Source organism: Miscanthus floridulus, chromosome 12 (assembly GCF_019320115.1).
Source record: "Miscanthus floridulus cultivar M001 chromosome 12, ASM1932011v1, whole genome shotgun sequence".
Classification (NCBI taxonomy): domain Eukaryota; kingdom Viridiplantae; phylum Streptophyta; class Magnoliopsida; order Poales; family Poaceae; genus Miscanthus; species Miscanthus floridulus.
In genome coordinates this window covers 51834559-51856829 of record NC_089591.1, presented here as the reverse complement: position 1 = coordinate 51856829, position 22271 = coordinate 51834559, and the positions used below count along the sequence as shown (strand labels likewise).

The following is a 22271-nucleotide window of genomic DNA, read 5'->3' as shown; positions in this document are numbered from 1 at the left end:
ACGTCCTGATCGGGGGGCGCCCAACCCACTATGGCTAGAGGGCCCCTGTCACACTGCGCAATATATAGAGGTGGGGACCGACGGCCCTGAGTACGAGGTTGACCGAGCTACAGTTCCCCACCGAAATCCCTAATTCGATCTAGAGGGTGCGCAGCCAGTGACGGGAAGCTCCACTGCTTTGCTGCCACCGAACTGCGCCATCGGACTCCACTGCCTTCGCCGACCCGCCGCCACCGGACCGTGTCACCAACGACCACTACACGACACCATTGCCTTCACCGACTCCATGGCGGACGCGAGCGGATCGTCCTCCAAGGGCACAGACGGTCAGCCCTTTCCATCCCTTCCTCTCCATCTAGATCTAGTAGTTCAAAGTTCTAGGGTGTGTTCATCATGTTTATAATAAGATGTACCCGCTAGATCTACGCCTAAGGTCATGTTCTTTTCAACAAAACAAAACTGGCCGCGATCCAAGCCGGAGCAAGCAAAGGCAAAAGGAGAGACCTCACAGACCGGCTCGGCCAGCCAGGCGCATGTCCTAGATGAACTCACCACAAACCCCTGTTTGTCCAAAACAAGCTAGGTTCCCCTGCCACACGTCGACCACGATAGACGTTGAAGCTTTGAAGAAGGCCTACACTTCAGGGTTGATTTTGATCGTAGTTGGGCCCAAGCACGCTCATGTACTCGAGAAAAAAAAGAAAAGCAACTTTTGGTTTGGACTTCGGGTGCTTAAGTAGGGATGGCAACGGGGCGGATTCGGATCGAGTGGAGTCTCTGTGCACCCAAACCCGAAACCCGAAACCAAAACCCAAAACCGCACCGAACACCGATTCGGGTGATAATCCGTCCCCAAAACCAAACCCGCGGATACCCGAAACCCGAATGGATACCCGAAACCTGCTTTGTATGACAGCATAGTAAGAGAAACAAGGACTTTCTATAAACATATGCATGATATATATACACTTATTCACATGTATAAACAAGAGGCAACAAATAATAAATATTTTTATGAGTCAACTTAAAATAAATTTAATAATATAAGTAAACAAGTTATTATTAGCATATTATAAAACATGAGTTTTAATGCCAAATAATTTATTTCGGATATGCATTGGATATCCACGGGTGGAAAGCTTAAGGTTATGGCTATGCTTGTGTGCTGCCAAAAAGTAGAATACCCATGCGTAGTATAATGGGTGAAAATAGTGAGATCCCAACCCGTTCCAAATCTAATTAATTATTTTTTAACTCCAACCCACCCCATTCCAAATTAACTAAGACCCAACCCTGCGCTTGCCTGCCTGCTTCGTTCCTTCTGCTGCTCCTCTTCCTGCGTTCGTTCCTTCCTGCTGCTGCTCCTCTTCCCTGCGGCCGATGAAGTTGGTGGCAGCGGCGACGGGGGCATAGGGTAGTGCAGGTGTGGCTCGAGGTGGCAGCAACATCGTCAATGGCGCCGCCGGAGCACAAGATCGTGACTGTGTGGATGGAGCGTGAGGCCAAGTGGTGCCGGGTCCGCCAGCCGGGGCAAAAGGAGGTGGGCTGGGGCACCGCAGCCGGAGGCGCCGTGTGCAGGCCGCCGCCGCCGCCGTGCAGCACCTCTTCCAGGCTGCCGCCGCCGCCGCCGCCGCCGTGCAGCACCTCTTCCATCAGCCTGATCGCTGGGCTGGCTGGCCAGCCCCCTCAGATGGCTACTATTTACGCGAATCAGCCAGCAGTACTTCTCTCTCACGTAAACGAACCAGCAACGATACGAACCAGCCAACCGAACAGGCCATGTCTTCAGGGGACTCGGCACCGTTTCCAAGCCCGGTGAGGTCCGGCACTGTCGCGACCGTCATGACATTGGACGTATTGGAGGATTGGAAAACCCAACCCGATTTGTTAGGAAACCCAACCTATCCCAACCCGTTTAACCTCTCAACCCATTACAACCCATCCAAACAGTTCCATAGCACAACCAATCCAAAAACTCCAATTATTACCCGACCCATTAGCAGGCCTAAAATAGAGAGACACTTTACAACTGTTTCAAGGAAGATAAAGAGCCTAAGTATGCTTCGTAGTTATTTTAACCAAACATATTACAATTTTTATAGCACATAACTCACGACAACCGTTCAACCAAACGGACCCTAACTGGCTTTCAACTTGTTATAGGTTACAACAACACGTACTGGTGGCACGCACGCGCCTCCTGCCCTTGATCTCGGCCGCGTACTGTACGTAGGCAGCTGTGTCCCAATGCAAGTCCCAACAGCCGCCGCCTCGTCTCTGTGGTTGGTGGTGGACCAAGCTAGCGCTCCTGCATGCGAGGCAGCGGCCTCGCGGCTCCACCGCGAACCCTTTGGAGGGCTAGGGTCTTTTTTGGCATGGCTTATGTCGGCTCCGGCTTTATCTATTTTGTGCAAATCGAAGCACTGTAGCGTGAAGCTGTTTTGTAAGCTAGGGTTAAAATGAATTAGAAGCCGAGAAAAACCAGTTTTTCTGGCTTCACCGACTTTGGCTTCACCGGTGAAGCCGTTTTGGATGAGCAGTTGTGGAATTGGTTACTTTCTCACGACGACCGGCACCGACCGGCAAGGGCCCGCTTTGACGCGTGCAGCGCGTGCTCGACCGGCAAGGGCCCGCTTTGACGCGTCCAGCGCGTGCTCGACCGGCATTGCGTCCAGCGCGTGCTCCAGAGGGCGTTGGCAACCGCAGACTACGATAACGCCAAACTCCTCCACGGCATCAGGGCCCGCTTTGACGCGTAAGTAATGCAGCTGATCCCTTCCTTCAATTCCCCGATTCGATTTGCACTTCAATTTTCTCATCTATACTATAATAAACCGATTTGATCGATTTCTATGATTTGCTTACTACGTGCTCTACTAAATTAATGCCGATTCCAACTGTTTGGTTATCTCGTGAAGGGCGGGATTGGACGTGCCACGGGTGGAGGTGAGGTTCCGCAACCTGACGGTGTCCACGGAGGTGCACTACGGCCGCCGGGCGTTGCCAACGCTCCTCAACTACGTCCATGACATTGCCGAGGTATGCATATGGTTGGTTTTTGCGGTTTAGATTACGTGTTGGGTAGGGCAAAGCTCGGATCTCATGCATCATTTGCTTGCTCGGATAGCGACTGCTGCTTCATGTCATCATGTGATTAAACTGTCCACGTCAGGACTTTTTAGCTCAGCCTATCAGCACTAGCCTTATGAATTATGATGCGTTGTTGCCAGTTTCCTTTTGAACGCTATGGGTTCTTAAATCTTGTCACGTGCAGTTACAGCTACCAGACGCAACTAATAATTTTGACATAAAACACTCATAGTTAGTTAGTTGACGATGAGTTGATCAGACGTACTTGATGAGGCATGCAACTGCAGTTACGTTGCAGGCATCAACAATTCCATACGCTGGTAGAATATATATGCTCTAGCTAGCTTGTAGCATTTTCATTTATGACTATATATATATATATATATATATATATATATATATATATATATATATATATATATATATATATATATATATATATACCATAATTTACATGACAATTGTGTACTTTTTTTTATCTTATTACACCTGCGAACCCTATGCTAATATATATATATATATATATATATATATATATATATATATATATAGAACTACTACCTGTAGCTGGCTACAAAATAACTTATTCTGTACCCACTTTGAATTACGATAATTACTATGTTAATTTACGAGATTATAGTAACTTTTTATTAGGTGGTTTACTATAACGTTATGGTAAATATCCCCATGTGTTATAGTAAGCCAACTATCGTAAATATGTATTGACATTATCGTTAATTAGTATATGAAATTATCGTAAATAGAGGTGGCTACAGAATAACTTATTTTGTAACTGACTACTATATATATATATATATATATATATATATATATATATATATATATCTTGGTGCAGAGGCTTCTAATTTGTTGCCATCTTTTACGTCCTAAGAAGACCAAACTCACTATTCTTGATGATGTTAGTGGAGTTCTAAAACCTGGGAGGTGAGAAACAATACTTCTTAATGCAGGTCTCTATATGAATGCAAACACATGTCACACTCCCAACTTAAATAGTTAAATTTACATCCGCATATGTAGGCACAAAAGGTAGTATATTTGCATGCCTATTGTGCAGTTGTGTGCTGACACTTGTTTCCTCTGGAACAATGTACTAGAAACGTATCTCATTTGGGGGTAGTTGATAAGTCATCCCCTATGTATCCCTGCTCTGTTTTCTCATCTATCTATATCTATATATACATATACAAATATAAAAAGAACGAGTCCCGATCTGCCAATACTGGTATTTAATGCAACTCATCTTGATCATGTGGTTATCTCTCTTCCACTTTTGATGCCAACATTTTGATTTTTTTCCGTTGCAATAATAACCTTAATGTAGTACTATACTAAAAACTTGTAGCTCGTTTTTTGTGTACCAAAATAATTTATTTCAGAATTCTTTTGTGTCATGGATTGCATGCACTCATTTATGAAGTTTTTAATAGGTAACTGCTGATGTTGTTTTCTTGTTTTGTTTTGTGTGGTGAAAGAATGACACTGTTGCTGGGGCCACCGTCATCTGGGAAATCAACGCTCTTGTTGGCCCTCGCTGGTAAACTGGATCCTCAGCTAAAGGTGACCTTGACATCTTCTCCCTGTTTGTGTGAATTGTTTCAATTTTCTGTGGGACGGGCTTGGGAGGGTTTTTTATTCCCTCACACAATCAAACCGGTTGCCTAATCTATCCCATTATTATGTTCTGTATCATTCTTGTCATTTCATTTACCTTCTCATATTCTGACAGAAAAGTGGAGAAGTGACCTACAATGGAACTTCACTTACTGAATTTTGTGTACAAAGAACTTCTGCTTATATCAGTCAGACAGACAACCATATTGGAGAATTGACAGTGAGGGAAACATTAGATTTTGCTGCAAAATGCCAGGGTGCAAGTGAAATCTGGCAAGGTAAGGCTCCCATTCTTGTGCTTTGCAAATACTTTGTTTAGTTCTGTTGTGATTACCCAAGGACACAATTATAGCCAAGGGTACGAATAAACTTGCATCTAGACTTTTCAAGGCACTTAATTAGTTTATTACTAATTCACATTTGAATGATTTTGTCACTTCTATTATTATCCATGCATTTCTACTTAATTAAGATAAAACAATTGGCTGTGGCTAGCTTATTACAACCCGAATGAGTGTGTCAAAGCATAAACTAGCTTGTGCGATAGAATTAACCTTTTTCCAGAAATTAAACGAAACTAAGCGGTAGCCAACAAAGATAATTCAGTTTTTTTCGTTTTATTTCATGACACGGTGAATTGCAGATTTGGTGAGGTTCATGCATCTTACATCAAGTATCTAATCTAACAATCTACAAGCAGATATTTTGACCTTTCCTTATCCCAAGTATCACTGATGGTGAAATAATGCCCTTAAGATTGTAGAATCGGGTCATATTCGCTTATCTTATAATCCATATTTTCAACTTATTTTTTCAGCTGGAACAATATTTTTCTCTCACAACAAATCAACCGAAACAGTGTTTCGGCTTATTTTTTCAGTGAAGTGAACGGGGCTTATATACTTCTGTTAAAGTTTAAGATCATTTCATGTTTATCATCAAGTTTGAAGCTCTCACCTTTTATTTTTGAGATCTTTTACGGTGGTATGTATCTATTGCGTTTTTTGTTAAAAACTATACCAATGCTTCTAATAGGAGCACAATGAACAATTTCTTTAAACTGCTCCGTTTTGTTATCATGTAATGGCTTAGGTGTCAGTTCAAAAAGTATCTATCTTACACACATTGTCGATATGTGTAGAGTGCTTGAAGGAGCTATGCGATCTTGAAGGGAAGAGAGGAATAAGACCAAATCCAGAAATAGATGCCTTTATGAAGGTTCTTATCTAATTCACATATAAACTTCTCATATTTCATTTTGTTTATCTACACAATATTTTGTTTTGTATGACCAGACAGCATCAGTTGGAGGACAGTGTTGGACATAATCTGCTGCTCCCCATTCTCTTCTTGGTTGGAGACTGGTCGGCTCGGCCGACCACTCCCTGTTGGGAGTTGGGGACTGATCGGCTCTACCGACCAGTTCCTGTAGCTTTAGCAGTATTACAATAGACCACCTCCAGTACATTAGTTGGTAGCTATTACATCAACCATGTCTTGGTAGTGGGCTGAGGTAAGCTTTGTATTGTTAGGAGTAGTTGGTATACTATGTACCTTAAGAGTAGGTAGTTGGTATACCCTGTACCTTAGGAGTAGGTAGTTGGTGTACTCTTATAATCAGGAGTAGATAGTTGGCCTAACAACTATGTACCTAGTAGAGGTACAACTAGAGTTGTATATATTCTATCCAAAGAGCAATGGAATACTTAGTTCAGTTGCCACAAACCAAAGGGTAGGGCTTCGGCCAACGCTGGTGCTTGTGCTGAGTGTATGTGCGCTGTTTCTCAATCTCTTCTTCTACTTCTAGCCATAGTGAGTGAGTGTGTGTGCTGGTAAGCTAGTTGCTTACCTGTGTAGGGCAGCTAGGGATCAACAGATAGAAACACAATCTTGTTACAGACTATGTTCTTAGAGTGCTGGAGTAGGTTTGCTTATGATAGTGAATTTTTAATGCAACCTTGTTAATGTTTTATAGTGTGTGTATATATGTGTTCCCCTTTGAGATGAGTTGCTATACAAAATAATAGAAAACAAAAATGCAAACTTACTTTTTACTGTACATGTATTTGTCATCAGCAGTTGTGATATCCACTTATTAGAATATTAACAGTCAATAAAAATTTTATCTTGATGTACGGAAAGGATGTAATATACCTAAAGACTTAGCCTTAGATAGGAGTGCTTAGAAAATAACTATTCGCGTGCCTAAACCTTGATTGCTTCTGCTGGGTTTCAACTCTAGCCTACCCTAACTTGTTTGTGACTTAAAGGCCTTGTTGTTGTTGTTGTAGTACTGAAAGGCAACTATAAATTTACTATGTCCATCCTCTCTATGACTAAGTTTTAAATGAATAATTCTTGCCTATATTAATCTAGAAATAGAGAAGTATTCTTAGATTACTAGACTTGTCTTTGTTTTTCATATTGGTTATGGTTACAAACCTACATACTCTTCTGACCTTTTTACTAATATGCGGTATGTTGATCTTGCAGCAGGGGAGGAGGGTGTGGACACTCAACTCATTGAAGTGGCTGGAACTGGGGTTAGTATACACATCTTTGAAATGTTGCTTGTTCAATCGCATATGGGTATATAAGTATATGTGGTACATGGCCACCTTATTCAATTGCCCCATCTCCGCAGCATGCTGCTGCCCTGTCTGTGCAGTGTGCTCCTGCCCCCTCTGTGCTGATGCTAAGTCAATGCCATTTCCGTGGCCATAAAACAGAGTAATAAACTTCACTTGCCTTTGTTTCTTTTATTCACGTATGTGATAAGTGAACAAAGTTTCTAATTAATGATATTTCTAATAGTTGAGGGTTACGAAGGCATCACATTCATCCTAGTCTACTACATGTATGTTTTTTTCTTCTGAATTTTACTTTCACCAAACTGCTATTTGTGCTAGATTTTGTCCATTGCCATCTAAATGTATCTAGTACCCTGCCCCTATTTAATCATACATCTTGTGGATGGATTACAGTTTTTGTATTTATGGTGTACCTTGTATAGGCTATGTTTAATTCATCATCCTATATGTTACCCTCCAGTGCCAGCCCATATACCAAGTCTGTATATTGCTTTGAGTTAGGTACTATCAGTTTACTTATGTATTTTATTTACAATGGTTTGGGACATTGAGCTTTCCTTGTTATGAAATTTAACTATTAATTTTAGAGAACCTCTTGGAGTTGATCTTATTGGCTATCTTTCTCCAACTTTGGTAAAAGTTGTCGCTAATCGGATATTCATATTTCATTTCAGGCCATCCTGCAAGGTCCTAGGAAGCGTACCTAATGGTGTTGACAAGATAAAAGTGCTGATCGAAGCTGTGTTTTGTTTTCAACCTATTAGAGATAAGACTATAAGCTCATCGTCAGTGAAATTTGAACAGTGGGCTTTAGGTGTTAGTGAGCCAAGCTTTTGATCACAAGTGGTGGATGTATGACTTTTGGTCGCATGAGGTAGAGGTAGGAATGTTGATGGTTTGCTCATGCACAAACTTTATGTCTGCAATGTACTTATATGATGTTGAATCTGATCAACCTTACATTGGGCTAGCTCATATATGAATGAATCGATGTCAATGCCAATGTTTTATGCTCATATTAATCAATGTCCTTGTATGTATGGTTAATGTATATTGTATTGAACGTTTGTGCATTGACAATAGATAATCAGCCTGTTCGCTTGTTGGTTTCAGCCAGCCCAAACTAGCCGGCCAACAGTATTTTCCTCTCACAATAAACCAGCACCAGCCAACCCAAACCAGCCCAGAAACCAACTAGCGAACAGGCCGAATTTGGGATTCATTATGTACTGTTGATTAGCAGTATATATATTGTCTCGATGTGAATGATTCGCGTTGGACTGTTAGTTGCTAAAAGTATTTATAGCTTCAAACTATTTGTCGGTATATATATAGCCCCTAAGGCATCAGGCCGTCGGTCGCTAAAAACATGTCGGTCGGCATAGGCTATACCGATGCCCCTTTCAGCGACTCCAACTAAGTGTCGGTATAGATCTATACCGACCGATGGTATGTCGCTATATTGACCTGTAGCGACCAATGTAACGTCGCTATTCTGGGACTGTGGTGTAGTATTAATGGACCATTTATAGAGGCGATATGATGGACCATCTTTACTAACGTCCCTATAAATTGATTAACAACAGCAGAAACGCGAAGATGTTCATGTCTGTAAATATTTTGGGAAAAAACAACAGAAAAGAGTATTTTTTGAAATCCTAGGACAAACCCTACTACATGACCTATTTGCCTTACACATTTCCTTTATCCCTTCCTACCACTACAATGTTTAGGAATCTTGTATTGAATATTTCGTCCTCTAAATAATTTTAAATGGAAAAAACTAACTATAAAGTTTTAGATCTTCTCGACCACTATTAAATTTTGGAATAGGTCTCCATCCATCACCGTTTGAAAATTTCAAAGATTTTAATCCCAAAGTCTAAATTTCACAATGAAACTCTAAATATTTTCAAATATAGAACTTGTCAACTACAAAGTTGTATTCGTGTTGACAACTAAATATTGGTATAGATCATGTCAACATACAAAGTTTTTTGAAAATTCTAAATTTTGAATTTTGAAATCTAAGAAATCTGATTTTGAATATCCGTAAAAAAGAAACCTGATAAAATTAAATGAATATTTAGGACTCTAAATAAATTTAAAAATCATCAATTACAAAATTATGGATCTCATTAACCAACAACTTTTGTACAGACTATGTCAACATCCCGGGTCATTTGAAAATTCTAAATTTTGAATTTCAAAACCTAAGAATTTAAAACAAATTTTGAGGACTCTAAATGATTTCAACACTTGTCAACTACAAAGTTGCAAATTTTGTTGAGCAATACAATTTTGATACTTCATCTGAGTTCATATGAAAAAAATATTTATAGAGGCAGGCCTCCTAAACCGTGTTTGTAAATTAATTTACACAGGTGACATTCCAAAAAGCCTGCCTCTATTAATTTATAATTATAACCACTTTTAGATGTGGTTTGTCGGTGTTTCGAGTAAACACCAACGTGTAAATTTGTATTATTGCGCGTTGGACCCGGATGGTGTGCTAAAAGACTCAAGATTTATACTGGTTCGGGCAGAATATCCCTACGTCTAGTTTGCGCTTGCTGCTCGTGTTATTAGCACTGGAAGGTTCATAGTAGGAGTTACAAATGGGCGAGAGAGGGACATGTTCCAAGTCTCTGATAGAAATGTTGAAAGGATGCTAAGAGCTTTGTTGCTGCTCAGCTATGTGTTATGTGATGCATGGTGTGTTCTATTGATCAGTCCCCCCCTTGATTGCTCAGCTATTGTTTTATAGACCAAGGGGAAGTAGGGATTAAAGATGGGAGAAAGAAAAAAAACCAGAGGCAAAGAAGGTCCTTCGAAGGTGCCGGGTCTTCTTTTTCCTCTGAGCGAGCCCTGTTGACATGGAAGACGGTGCCAGGGACAGCTCCATATGGGGTGCATGTCTGCTGATCCTGATAGGGCCGTGCTTTGGCTTGTTTAGCAAGTGGTCACGTCCCATCTCGCCCCGGCGAGCGGCGCGACGGACCAGGGTGCTGAACCGTGACCCTATGGGGAGCAGACGGCTCAGTGACACTACGTCCGTACTATAGATGATGTGAGTTTCCTCCTAGGACCATAGTGGTTGTCGTATGCTTCCATTAGGATCCGTGCTCGAGGGCAAAATGCTGGCGCCCATAACACTATAAGACAAATGTCAACGCCCACAACACTATTCGGGCTTCTAACATGCCTAGAAGGGCTTAAAGCGCCCGTCTTGTCATATCCTGACGGTACTTTCCTACAGGTATGTAGGGTATGGTCCTTCGGTATTGCAGTTGACTTGAGTGCCCCGTCTTATCTGCGCATGTAGTTATGAAGGAGCGGTGCACAGTCATCGAGCGACGTGGAGTTTGCCCTCAGACATCGGGCAAGGCGGAGCCAGCCCCCGGACATCGGGCGAGGCGAAGTCTGCCCTCAGACGTCAGGCGAGGCGGAGTCTGCCCTCGGATGTCGAGCGAAGCGGAGCCAGCCCCCGGACGTCGGGTGAGGTGGAGCCAGCCCCCTGGGGGTCGAGCGAGGCGGAGTCTGCCCTCAGACGTCGGGTGAAGCGGAGCCAGCCCCCGGATGTCGGGCGAGGCGGAGCCTAGCCCCTAGGGGTCAGGCGAGGCAGAGTCTACCCTCCGACGTCGGGCGAGGCGGAGCCAACCTTTGGGTGTCGGACGAGACAGAGTTAACCCTCAGTCGTTGGGCAAGAGGTGTAGTCACGTTCTTGCCTATTTGGAAGCATCAATGTTTGATGGTTATTAGCTCCTCCTTCCTTGGGTACCCCTAGTATTTGGTCCCTGATAGTAGCCCCTAAGCCCTCGGGTGTTTTGGACTAGAATCGTCCGGGGGGTGATTCGTCTTGCCAGAGGGTGCGCGCGAGCGCACCCTACGGGTGTAGCCCCCGAGCCCCCGGGTGATTCGGACAGAATCACCCGGGGGGTGATTCGTCTTGCCAGAGGGTGCGTGCGAGTGCACCCGTCGGGTGTAGCCCCTGAGCCCCCAAGTGATTCGGATAGAATCACCTAGGGTGATTTGGACCCTTCGTGGGTATGGTTGTGAAGTTTGGTGGTTGTTTAGCCAGATAGCTCAATTGGGATCCTGGTATCTCGTCCATGGGGATCCGGCCAGGGTTAGCCCGGCTGAGACTCAATCATGGGCCGAGACTCCCGTGAAGCTTATGCGCCTGAGTTTTGGCCAATCGCGGGCCCATCCTTTGTCGTAAGGGTGCCTTGGGATGGCCATTGAAACTATTGACGGGCCAGCCCTCGAACTCCTAGGACCAGCTGGGCTGAAGGAACACTTTTCGACCCATATCCTTTTGCTGGTAAAGAGTCCTGGTCTACCTAGGGAGGTGAAACATCTGGTGCGGCTTCGAAGGGAAAGGATAGGGATTGGGGGTGCATATCCCATATCGTGACGTGGTGGCAGATCATGGCAAGCGCATAGATCTAGGTGGACAATTGCTTTCCTTGCATCCGTTGCCCCTATAAAACTAAAGGGTTCGCCACCAGGGTTTCGTACTTTGCCTCCTTGCCTTTGCATCTACAACCTCCGTTGCCAATCGCCTAAGCCTCCCGCATCCGTGTTTTAGCCCTCATCAAATTTGCATCCACTACTCCAATCCTCCAATGGAGCTGTGGTGCCGTTCCGATATCACCCTCCAACGCCTAGAGGGCCTCGTTCGCCGTGGTCTCCTTTGCACGTGAACTACCTCCGAGGAGTGGTGGCTAGACAATGATGAGGACACGCCATCACCACCCGACAGCTACGTTGTGTCCTTCGCTCACTTCCATGAGTGGGGATTCACCTCCCCTGCCCACAAGTTTCTTTGGGGATTGCTGCACTACTACAAGGTGGAGCTACAACATCTTAACCCCAATGGAATCTAGCACATTGCGGTGTTTGTCGCCCTATGTGAGGGGTTCTTGGGGATTAGTCTCTACTTCGACCTGTGGTGGTACTTCTTCACCATCACCCTCCTAAAGAAACGGGAGAAGAAGCAAGAGCTGAACGTGCTGATGGGATGCGCCGGCATTTAACTCCACAACAATCGAGTCAGTGAGTACCCGCCGATGTGTCTGTCGACCTCCAACAAGGGGTGGCATTCGCATTGGTTCTACGTCAAGAACAACGTAGCCGCCCCCTTGTCAGAGTTCACTGGGTGCCTCATCGAAGAGGTTCTAGAATCGTGGAGGAGGTGGGGGGTCCTAGAGAAAGACAAGAGGAGAACCTAGGACCATCTCACCACCATCTGCATCCTGAAGGAGAGAGGCATGAAGGGGTTAGGGATCATCGATGCCTACCACACATGGAGGGTGGTGCCGCTGATGAGGAGCGCGCTTCCCCTACACATGATGGCGCCAGGGGTGTCCCTCAATGGGATGGTGCTAGCCGAGGGAGCGCTCTCCCCCTCTGAGGTGGCATAGTGCATCAAGGATGCAATGGAGCCTCCGTGGGACAACGCCAGTGCTATCCTTGATTTCGTGTATCCGGTACGGGGGCACCCCCCGATGTGACTGAAATTGGGGTACATCATCTTTGCAAGTTTTCTTTCCTCGTGCCTCCTTTTCCATTGAACTCTCAACCTCTAGATGCTGATGTTGAGATAGGACTAGCCCGAAGAAACTCATCCTTTCAGATCACCCAGCTCTGTTATAGAAGGACCTAGCCACGAAGGCGGCCAACCGCGCCGCTGCCGAGCAACAGCAGAAGGCGAAGGAGGATGAGAGGAGGAAGAAGCTGCAAAAGCTACGTGCGTGGGAGCACGGGGAGGAAATCGACAGTGATGATGATGACGATGAGGAAGAAGATGATGAAGTAGTTATCGACACTGAGTGGGATGACCTAGATATCGAGGATACGCTGATAGGTATCCACTCGTCTATGCAGGGACCCTTCCCGTTCCACACAAGGGAAGGTGCAGCCTGTGAGGTCAAAGGAGGCGGAGGCGGGCCAAACCATCAGCCTATCCTCAGAACAAGTAGGGGTGGGTGGATCTGCCACCGCACTCGAGGTGTCAGTGGAGGGGAGTGGCCCCGCCACCATGCCTCAAGAGTTAGCGAGGGTGGGTGGATCTACCATTGCGCCCGAGGTGCTAGCGGGGGTGGGCGGATCTGCCACCATGCCCGAGGTGCCGAGGGAGGGGGATAGCTCTACTGCCTGCGCCCCCCCCGAGTGCAAGGGAGTTGAGCCCCTTGGCCCAGAGCAAGGGGCGGGCACCAAATGGCCCCATCCTGACTAGGCGGAGCAAGGACCTGGGGGTTCGTCCCCCAAACGTATCCTGCGCCCAACGACGCTGATGTAAGTCATTGACTTCTCTATTTTTTTTCTATTTTTAGCGTGACTCACGCCTTTTGTTTCTTGTAGATTCCTAAGATGGGGCCACTCTTTGGCGCTGGCGCCCAAGAAGAGTGTCGCCATTTAGGCAAGACGTCGGCCGTTGCCTAACATCACTCTTGTTCCAGGCAAGAGCGAAGCCAGCGTCATAGCCTTGTTGGCCAGTCAGGCGCCGTCCGTGGTGGTGCCCGTGCCCTTGATGGATCAAGCGGATGCTAGTGCTGTAGGAGCGCCCTCGGAGGTCATCGAGCATCTGACGATGGAGGTGATGCCGCTGCCGACGTTGGCACGGACAGAGCTACCGCTAGCGCTTGTGGCGCCGACTATGGTGGGTGCCACGCCACCAGTTGAGGCCCTACCAATGCAAGCGGAGGTGGCCACAACCTTGACAAGCTAGGCATAGCTAGAGGAATCCTTGGTGGTGCTCGAGGAAGCAGCGCGATCCACACCACCAGCGGCCCAAGTGATGGCGCCCGACATGGGCTAGTTAGAGGGAGGCATGGCCGAGGGGTCCCCGAGCGCCGTGGCGGTGGTGGAGGGGACCAGCGGGGAGTCGCCCTTGGCCCTGATGTCGGGGGGTAGCCACTTGCCTGCTCAGGGTGAGCCACTGCTCCGATGGATGGATCCACAAGACTTGATGTCGATACTCTTCTCGCTCGACGATGCTACTAAGAGCATAGAGCGGTAGAGTCTCAACGAGGGGATCTCGGCCATGCTAGAAGCTCTAAACTAGGCCAGGGGCATCCTACGCGACGTCATCATTCCTACAAGCCGGGTATTCACTTAATCTCTCCTCTCACTTTCTTCTTTCTTCATGTATCTTTGTGTTTTGACATTGATCTTCTTTTAGTCCCTTATCGCTCGTAGCCGGGAGACATGCCAGTTCCTTTATGAGCAGAAGGAGAAATGGGACTGCCTCGATGAAGAGGCCTAGCTACGTGGGGATGTGAGTGCCCAGCTTGTGACACCTAATAGAGGGTGGTTGAGCTGACTCCCCTGGCCAAGGAGGTAGTCGGTCTCCGGTAGTGGGAGGCTGAGGCACATCGGGATGCAAAGGATGCCGAGAAGGCGTTCCAGGATCTATCGGTGAGGGTGTGGTAGGACGAGGAGGAGGCTGCTAGAGTTCAAAAGGAGTAGGACGAGCTGCTCTAGAGGGGCGCTGAGGCCCACCAGCAGATCCTCGACCTCCTAGCTAAGGTGGAGAAGGAGCGGGAGCTCAAGCTAGCAGCCGATGAGAGGTCTACAGCCCTACAGTAGAAAGCAAACCTAGATGCCAAGGCGGTTGCTCGGCTACATAGGGAGCGAGATGAGCTTCGTCAAACTATGGAGAGGCTTTGCTCGGAGCATGGCATGGCCTACAAGGAGTGCGACCAGGCCATCCAAGAATGTGACGAGGCGCAGCAGAGGATTAGCTCCCTCTAGGCCAAGCTCGGAACCACAATGACCTGAAGGCTAGAGGCCAAGAGTGTCTCCATCAGGCTAGTTATGGATCTTGCTAAGGCACGGAGGATCCTTTAGGTGGAGAGCGATGAGCATGATCTCCTATGCGCTACCGTCGGGGTGGTCTTCAATGACCTAGAGGTGGCTCGGTTGGAGGGGACCAGCTCGCTTGTGGCCTATGCCATAGATATTACGGTGCGGGTGCGCCAGCTCGAGAGGGAGGCTCTTTGCTCTAGGATCACCCAAGCCTTCGCCATCGCCCACTCCCACTACACCAATAGTATTGACTTAGAGACAATGAGCCTTGGCTTTGCGCCTAGCTACAAAGCCTCCGAGCTAGATGAAATAGAGAAGGTGGTGGCTCCTGTCGCGTGGATCCTGGCGAACAAAGTTGAAGATATAGTTCTCCCCTGGAGGGGATAGTTAGTCAATTAGGTTGGGTGATATCGAATGAGCATCATTATACTCTAGACAATTGCCAATCCTTACATATCATAAGAACAAATTTGTAACTTCATTATTTTGTTTTTGTTTGATTGAATTTGTTTCCTTCCCTTTTTGTATGTGATATGAGAAGGCTCACGTATTCTGACCCTTCCATTCATTAAAGCCATAGGGCCTGAGGTGTAAGGGGAAAACTTCGATCGTGTCGGTGAGCAAAGACACCGTAGCCGCCGAGGCGTAGGTGTTTTGTAGTTCAACCAAGCCTAATTAATCATTCGTTTCCACAAACCTTGCCACTAGGCATAGCGTAAAGAAGGGGTCTGGCACAGTGATTGTTTCAAAAAAAGTATACTTATTCCCTTATCAGCCCCCGAGTGAGATCCGACCCCATGCTGTTGCTGGGGTCGGATGTCGCTGAAAATCAAGGGGAGGATAACGAAACTTAGGAGAATACATCTCTTGTATTTGCATGTACCCTCACCCTAGGATCTTAGCTATCATTTTGTGACCATGCGTTAGGTCTCCTTGTAAGTCCAAGCTTCCTTGAGCCCCTATGTGTGGCGGGGATTTGGTCAAGGGTTAGATCGTTTTTTGTGACTGTCGCCCCATCTGTAGTTTCCGCAACATGAGGGGTTGAGTTAACATCATTTGCCTTGATGGCTCGGGTGACACGCTTGATGAGCTCGGTGACGGGCATGTTCGAACTGAATTCAATTCCGTCGCTTGTAACGGGGTCGGCAAAGCCCTCAGGGGGCATTCCATTGCTCCTTAACCCACCTTCCAATAGATTCCTCTCAATGGGGAGTCAATGGGGAGATGACCTTGTTCGCTTCTAGGTGGGACGGGTGAAGGCCATTAGGGCTCATCTGCGTTTTCTCCTCTAGCTCTGTTTGATGTGAGGCGGCCTCAGGCCCTTCGTGGGTGGCCTTCAAACCTCGGTCTCTCGATCTAGGATCAGGCAGCTCGAGCCCCTGAGCCCCTTGGAGTTCAATAGGGGTCAGCCTTGTTTCATGCATGACCCTATCCTCAGTTTTTGCAACTGGAGGGGCTGAGCTAACGACACTTGCCTCGATGGCTCGAGTGTTGCGCTCAATGAGCTCGCTAACGGGCACATTCGAGTGGAATCTAGGTCCGTCATCCACTGACAGGGTTGACAGAGCCCTCATGTGGCATTCCACTACTTCTTAACCCGCCTCCTGATAGATGCCCAAGCCATTCGATAGGCTCGAGTGGCCTGTTGGCCTCTCCTCGATAGAGATTCTGTGGGCTTGGGTCAAGGTTAGAATCGAACGAGAAAGGTCGAGATGTCCCTGTCCGCTTCTAAGTGGGGTCGGGCAAGGCCACTGGGGCTCATCTTGGTTTTTCTCCCCTAGCTCTGTTTGACATGAGGTGGCCTTGAGCCCTTCACGGGCTAGCCTTCAAACCTCAGTCGGTTGCCATTCATATCGAATGAGATGACTACCGCTTCATGACACGACGCGAAGCGTTGTGATGCAGCAATCACATATGCGATTCTGGGATGTTTGAGATAAGTGTATGAATGATTATAAAGAAATAGCGGGGGTCGATAATGTTACCTTGATGGCATGAGTGATGGGTTCTGTGAGCTCTTTACCAGATATGTCTGTGCAGAGTTTGGGTCCGACGTCTGGAGTAACCTGCATAAGCCTCCTTTTCTTCCGTATTTGTCTCTAGGTAGCGACATGAGCCATGTGGTTGATTCGGGCAACATGACAGCCTCTCCTTGGTGGAGATTCTATAGGTAGTCCCCTCCAAGTCCTTCCCGAGAAGGTGGAGGTTAAGGTTTGGACTATAGAGACAAGAACTCTGATCATGCTGGTGGACCAAAATGCCATAGCCACTGGGGCGTAGGGTCCTAGCGGTATGACCAGGCCTACTCAAAGTTTGGGCCCACACACCGCGCCTCTAGTTTTTTAAACATAAGGAGGGGCCGAGCGAAGAGAATGTCTAACGAATAGACACCCTTGCTGGCCCTCGAGCAATTCCCGACCCCCTACCGTTGCTGGGGTTGGAGGCTCGGTAATGGAATTAATACATAAAGTAAGCAAGTGAGGATGCTTATCTTTCGACAGCGGTGTTGAGTTGTCTGATCGACCTAGGCACTGGTTTTACCTTGATGGTAAGAGTGATGGGTTCAGAAATCCTCCCCTTGATATGAGCATGACCCTACTTGCTCCTTATCTGTTTCTTATTAGTGGTCAAGCCATACGACCGACTCGCATTACCTGTTGAGACAAGATTTCCCTACAGAAATAGAGGATGAGAACATCCCATGCAAGAATTTAGTTAGGCAGATAAGCCAAGCATCAAATTTGCTCAAAATGATGAGCTCTTTGTTATAGCAAACAACTTTTTAGCTCTTCTCCCTCTTTTTGTAAAGAAGGTTTAGTGCATTCCGACCCTTCCCACAATCAAGGTCATAAAAGCTCAGAGTGCGGGTGAGCAAGCTCTGATCACACTGGTGAGCAAAGGCGTCGTAGCCGCTGGGGCGTAGGTTTCACGTAGTCTGCCCAGTTTTACTCTGAGCTTGTTCCCAAAATCCCAGCTTCAAGGACTTAACATAAAGAGGGCAGACACAGGGAATTTTTGCAGGTTAAATGTACTCATATCAGCCCCCGAGTGAGGGTCGACCCCCTGCTATTTGCTGGGATCAGATGTCATGAAGGGTCGAGTTTTGATAACAAAATTGATAAGTAAAAAGTGTGCATTTATTAGGGGTAAAAGTGACATAGCTGCTCGATGTTCCTGGCATTGGTGAAGACCTCAACGTCGATGGTTTTCAGCTTGTAGGTGCCTAGCCAGAGTACCTCCACGATGACGTATGGTCCCTCCCATAGCGGGGAGAGCTTGTGGCGGTCCTTGTTGCTCTGTATGAGATGGAGGACTAGGTCCCCAACATTAAAGGTTCAGCCCCGCACTCGTCGGCTGTGGTACCATCGCAATGCCTGTTGGTACTCTACCGAGCGAAGGAGGGCGATGTCGTGTGCTTTGTCCAGCTGGTCCATGGCATCCTCGTGGGATGCCTTGGCTCCCTATTCATCATATGCTTGCATCCTTGGTGCTCCATAGTTGAGGTCAGTTAGGGAGGACAACCTCGAAACCATAGACTATGAAGAAGGGCTTATAGCCGATGGCTCGACTGGGGGTTGTCCTCAGGATCAAAAGTACTGAAGGAAGTTCAGTGAGCTAGCGCACACCAAATTTATTCAACTGGTTGAAGATCCTAGGCTTAAGGCCCTATAGGACCATGCAGTTTGCGTGCTTGACCTGCCTGTTCGTTTGGGGATGCACGACGGTGGCCCAATCGACCCAGATGTAGTATTCATCGCAGAATCGAAGGAACTTCTTTCTAGTGAATTGCGTGCCATTGTCCATGATGATGGAGTTTGGGACTCCAAAGCGATGGACTATGTTGAGGAAGAACATCATGGCCTGCTTAGATTTGATCATGGAGATCGGTCGAGCTTCTATCCACTTGGTAAGATTGTCTATGGTGATAAGCAAGTGAGTGTAGCCCCCGGGTGCCTTTTTGAGTGGTCCAACTAGATCAAGTTCCTAGACTATGAACGGCCAGATGATGGGGATCATCTAGAGCACTTGGGGCGGTAGGTGAGTCTATTGAGCATAGTACTGGCACCCTTCGTAGGTGCGTATGATTTGTTCGGCATCGGCTACCGTGGTAGGCCAATAGAAGCCCTATCGAAACATGTTTCCGAACTAGGGCTCTAGGCGCGGTGTGGTGACCGTAGACCCCATGGAGTGCTTGGGGCGGTAGGTGAGTCTATCGAGCAGTAGTACTGGCACCCTTCGTAGGTGCGTACGATTTGTTCGGCATCGGCTACCGTGGTAGGCCAATAGAAGCCCTATCGGAACACGTTTCTGACCAGGGCTCTAGGCGCAGCGTGGTGACCAGTAGACCCCACCATGGATATTGCTCAGCAAATGCTTCCCTTACTCAAAGGGGATGCAGTGCTGTAGGATCCTGATGTGGCTTCGCTTGTAGAGTTCGCCCTCCATAAGAACAAAGGACTTGGCATGATGTGCGAGCTGTCGAGCCTCCATCCTATACATCGGTAGTGTGTTACAAAGGAGGTAGCCGATGTAGAGCGTCCTCTAGTTGACCAGAGGGTCAGGGCTCTGTCGTTGGGTCCTCTTTGAGCTCCACGACTTCGGGGCCAGATGTAGCTGACGGTTGGTCAGCCCCCGGGCTAGGATTGGATGGACCATCACCATCTTGTTCTAACCCCTTGTAGCGAACCAAGGGCTTGTGCTGGTCATTGGCAAAGACACCCATTGGCACCGGCTCTAAGCCGAATGCTGCTTTTGCAAGCACATCAGCCGCCTCATTGAGGCGCCTCAGGATGTGATTGTGTTCGAGGCCATCGAACTTGTCCTCCAACCGGCAGAATTCTCGGCAGTATGCGGCCATCTTGGCATCGTGGTAGCTTGACTCCTTCATGACTTGGTCGACGACTAGCTGGGAATCCCCTTGAAACATTGAGGCCTCAGATGCCCAATTTGATGGCAATGCGTAGGCCATTGATGAGCGCCTCAGTATTCGGCTATGTTATTGGAGGAGGGGAAATGGAGACAGGACCATGTACCTCATGCGTACCCCAAGGGGCGACACAAAGACCAGCCCTACACTAGCGCCCTTCTTCATCAGTGATCCATCAAAGTACATTGTCCAGTACTCTTGATCAATGACTGCTAGTGGCATTTGGACCTTGGTCCATTCTGCGACAAAATCAGCCAATAGCTGGGACTTGATGGCCGTCTAGGAGGCATACACAATGCCCTGACCCATCAGCTCGAGCACCCATTTCGCGGTTCTTCCTGTGGCGTCCTGGTTTTGGATGACCTCGCTTAGGGTGAAGGACATCATGACCATCATTGGATGTGTCTCAAAGTAGTGGCCTAGCTTCCTCCTGGTGATGAGAACAGCATACAGAAGCTTCTAGATTTGGGGGTAATAGGTCTTCAAGTTAGATAGGACCTCATTGATAAAGTACATAGGGCGCTATACTTTGAGGGCATGCCCCTCTTCTTCCTGCTCTACTACTAGGGTGGCACTGACCACTTGTGTGCTAGCCATGATGTATAGCAGAAGGGGTTCTCCCTCGGTGGGAGGAACCAAGATCGAGTCCTTTGTCAGGAGCTGCTTAACCATGTCAAGTGCTTCCTGGGCCTCGGAAGTCCATTCGAAGTGATCGGCCTTCTTCAGAAGTTGATAAAGGGGGAGACCTCATTCGCCGAGGTGTGAGATGAAGCGGCTGAGTATGGTGAGGCACCCCATAACCCGTTGTACCCCCTTTATGTTCTGAATCAGGCCCATCCCTGTGATGGCTAAGATCTTCTCTGGGTTGGGTTCGATGCCACGCTCAGAGACGATGAAACCAAGCAACATGCCCCTGTGGACCCCAAAAACACACTTCTCGGGATTGAGTTTGATGCTGTTTGCTTGGAGTTTTGCAAAGGTCTACTCAAGATTAGCTACAAGGTGGTTAGCCCATTTGGATTTGACCACGATGTCGTCAACATAGGCCTCAATGGTCCACCCGATGAGGTCCCCGAAGCACCTGAGCATACAGTGCTGGTATGTAGCCCTAGCATTCTTTAGATCGAATGACATTATGACATAGTAGAACAATCCAAAGGGGGTGGTGAAAGATGTCGTGAGCTGGTCGGACTCTTTCATCGCAATTTGATAGTACCCGGAGTACGCATCAAGGAAGCAGAGGGTTTTGCACCCCGAGGTAGAATCAACTATCTAGTCTATGAGCGGCAAAGGAAATGAATCCTTTAGGCATGCTTTGTTAAGACCCTGTATAGTCAACACACATCCTCCATTTCCTACTCTTGTTTCGTACAAGAATGGGATTGGCCAACCACTCTGGGTGGTGCACTTCCTTGAAGAATCCGGCCATAAAAGCTTTGTGATCTCTTCATCGATGGTCCTGTGTTTCCCCTCATCGAAGCAATGTAGGTGCTGCTTTACTAGCTTGGAGCCTGAATGGATCTTCAAGGTGTGCTCAGTGAATTCCCTCAGGATGCCTGGCATGTTCGAGGATTTCCATGCAAAGATGTCTTTGTTGGCATGGAGGAAGTCGATGAGCATGTTTTGCTATTTAGAGGAAAGTGCGGTGCCAATGTGCACCACCTTGCCATCGAGGCTGTTGAGATCTACAAGGACCTCTTTGGAGCCTCCACAGGCTCAAAAGACTAGGTCAACTTCTTGGGGTCAGGCGCTTTTTCGGTGACCTCCTTCTTGATGGCGGCGAGCTCTCCGGAGGCGACGATTGCTGCGGCATGATCACAACACTCGACCTCGCACTCATAGGTATGCTGGAAGGAGGTGCCAATGGTAATGACCCTACTGGGGCCTAATATCTTTAGCTTGAAGTAGGTATAGTTGGGGACGGCCATGAACTTCGCGTAGCATGGACGTCCTAGGATGGCGTGGTAGGTTCCGGGGAACCCGACCACCTCAAAGGTGAGGGTTTCCATCCTATAATTGGATGGATCCCTGAAGGTAACATGCAGATCAATCTGCCCAAGTGGCATGGCCTGCTTTCTGGGCAAATGCCATGGAAAGGTGCTCTGGTTGGGCGGACGCGTGTCCGGTCGATGCCCATTTCATCGAGCGTTTTGACATACATGATGTTGAGGCCACTGCCTCCATTTATCAGTATTTTGGTGAGCTACTTTATGCTG

The 22271-nt window shown here is 47.4% G+C and overlaps 2 protein-coding genes across 2 annotated transcripts; one reads left to right on the top strand and one right to left on the bottom strand.

The window, feature by feature from the left end:
* The first annotated feature begins 2639 nt into the window (after nucleotides 1–2639).
* Nucleotides 2640–8267, top strand: LOC136497097 (ABC transporter G family member 51-like). Its single transcript, XM_066492881.1, has 10 exons — nucleotides 2640–2755; nucleotides 2919–3039; nucleotides 3947–4035; nucleotides 4587–4671; nucleotides 4841–5003; nucleotides 5867–5943; nucleotides 7219–7268; nucleotides 7370–7455; nucleotides 7540–7582; nucleotides 7991–8267. The coding sequence occupies exons 4-8, from the start codon at nucleotides 4588–4590 to the stop codon at nucleotides 7416–7418; spliced, it is 423 nt and encodes a 140-aa protein (XP_066348978.1). The 5' UTR covers nucleotides 2640–2755; nucleotides 2919–3039; nucleotides 3947–4035; nucleotide 4587; the 3' UTR covers nucleotides 7419–7455; nucleotides 7540–7582; nucleotides 7991–8267.
* A 13512-nt stretch (nucleotides 8268–21779) lies between these two features.
* On the bottom strand, nucleotides 21780–22121 carry LOC136495872 (uncharacterized). The gene has a single exon (XM_066491673.1). It carries the CDS (start codon nucleotides 22119–22121, stop codon nucleotides 21780–21782), a length of 342 nt encoding a protein of 113 aa, XP_066347770.1.
* Nucleotides 22122–22271: the final 150 nt, after the last annotated feature.

Coding starts and splice junctions, on each gene's coding strand:
- LOC136497097 (XM_066492881.1), top strand. CDS start 4,588: ATGACACTGTTGCTGGGGCCACCGTCATCTGGGAAATCAACGCTCTTG. Junction 4,672..4,840: donor AACTGGATCCTCAGCTAAAG/GTGACCTTGACA, acceptor ATATTCTGACAG/AAAAGTGGAGAAGTGACCTA. Junction 5,004..5,866: donor TGCAAGTGAAATCTGGCAAG/GTAAGGCTCCCA, acceptor CGATATGTGTAG/AGTGCTTGAAGGAGCTATGC.
- LOC136495872 (XM_066491673.1), bottom strand. CDS start 22,121: ATGCCACTTGGGCAGATTGATCTGCATGTTACCTTCAGGGATCCATCC.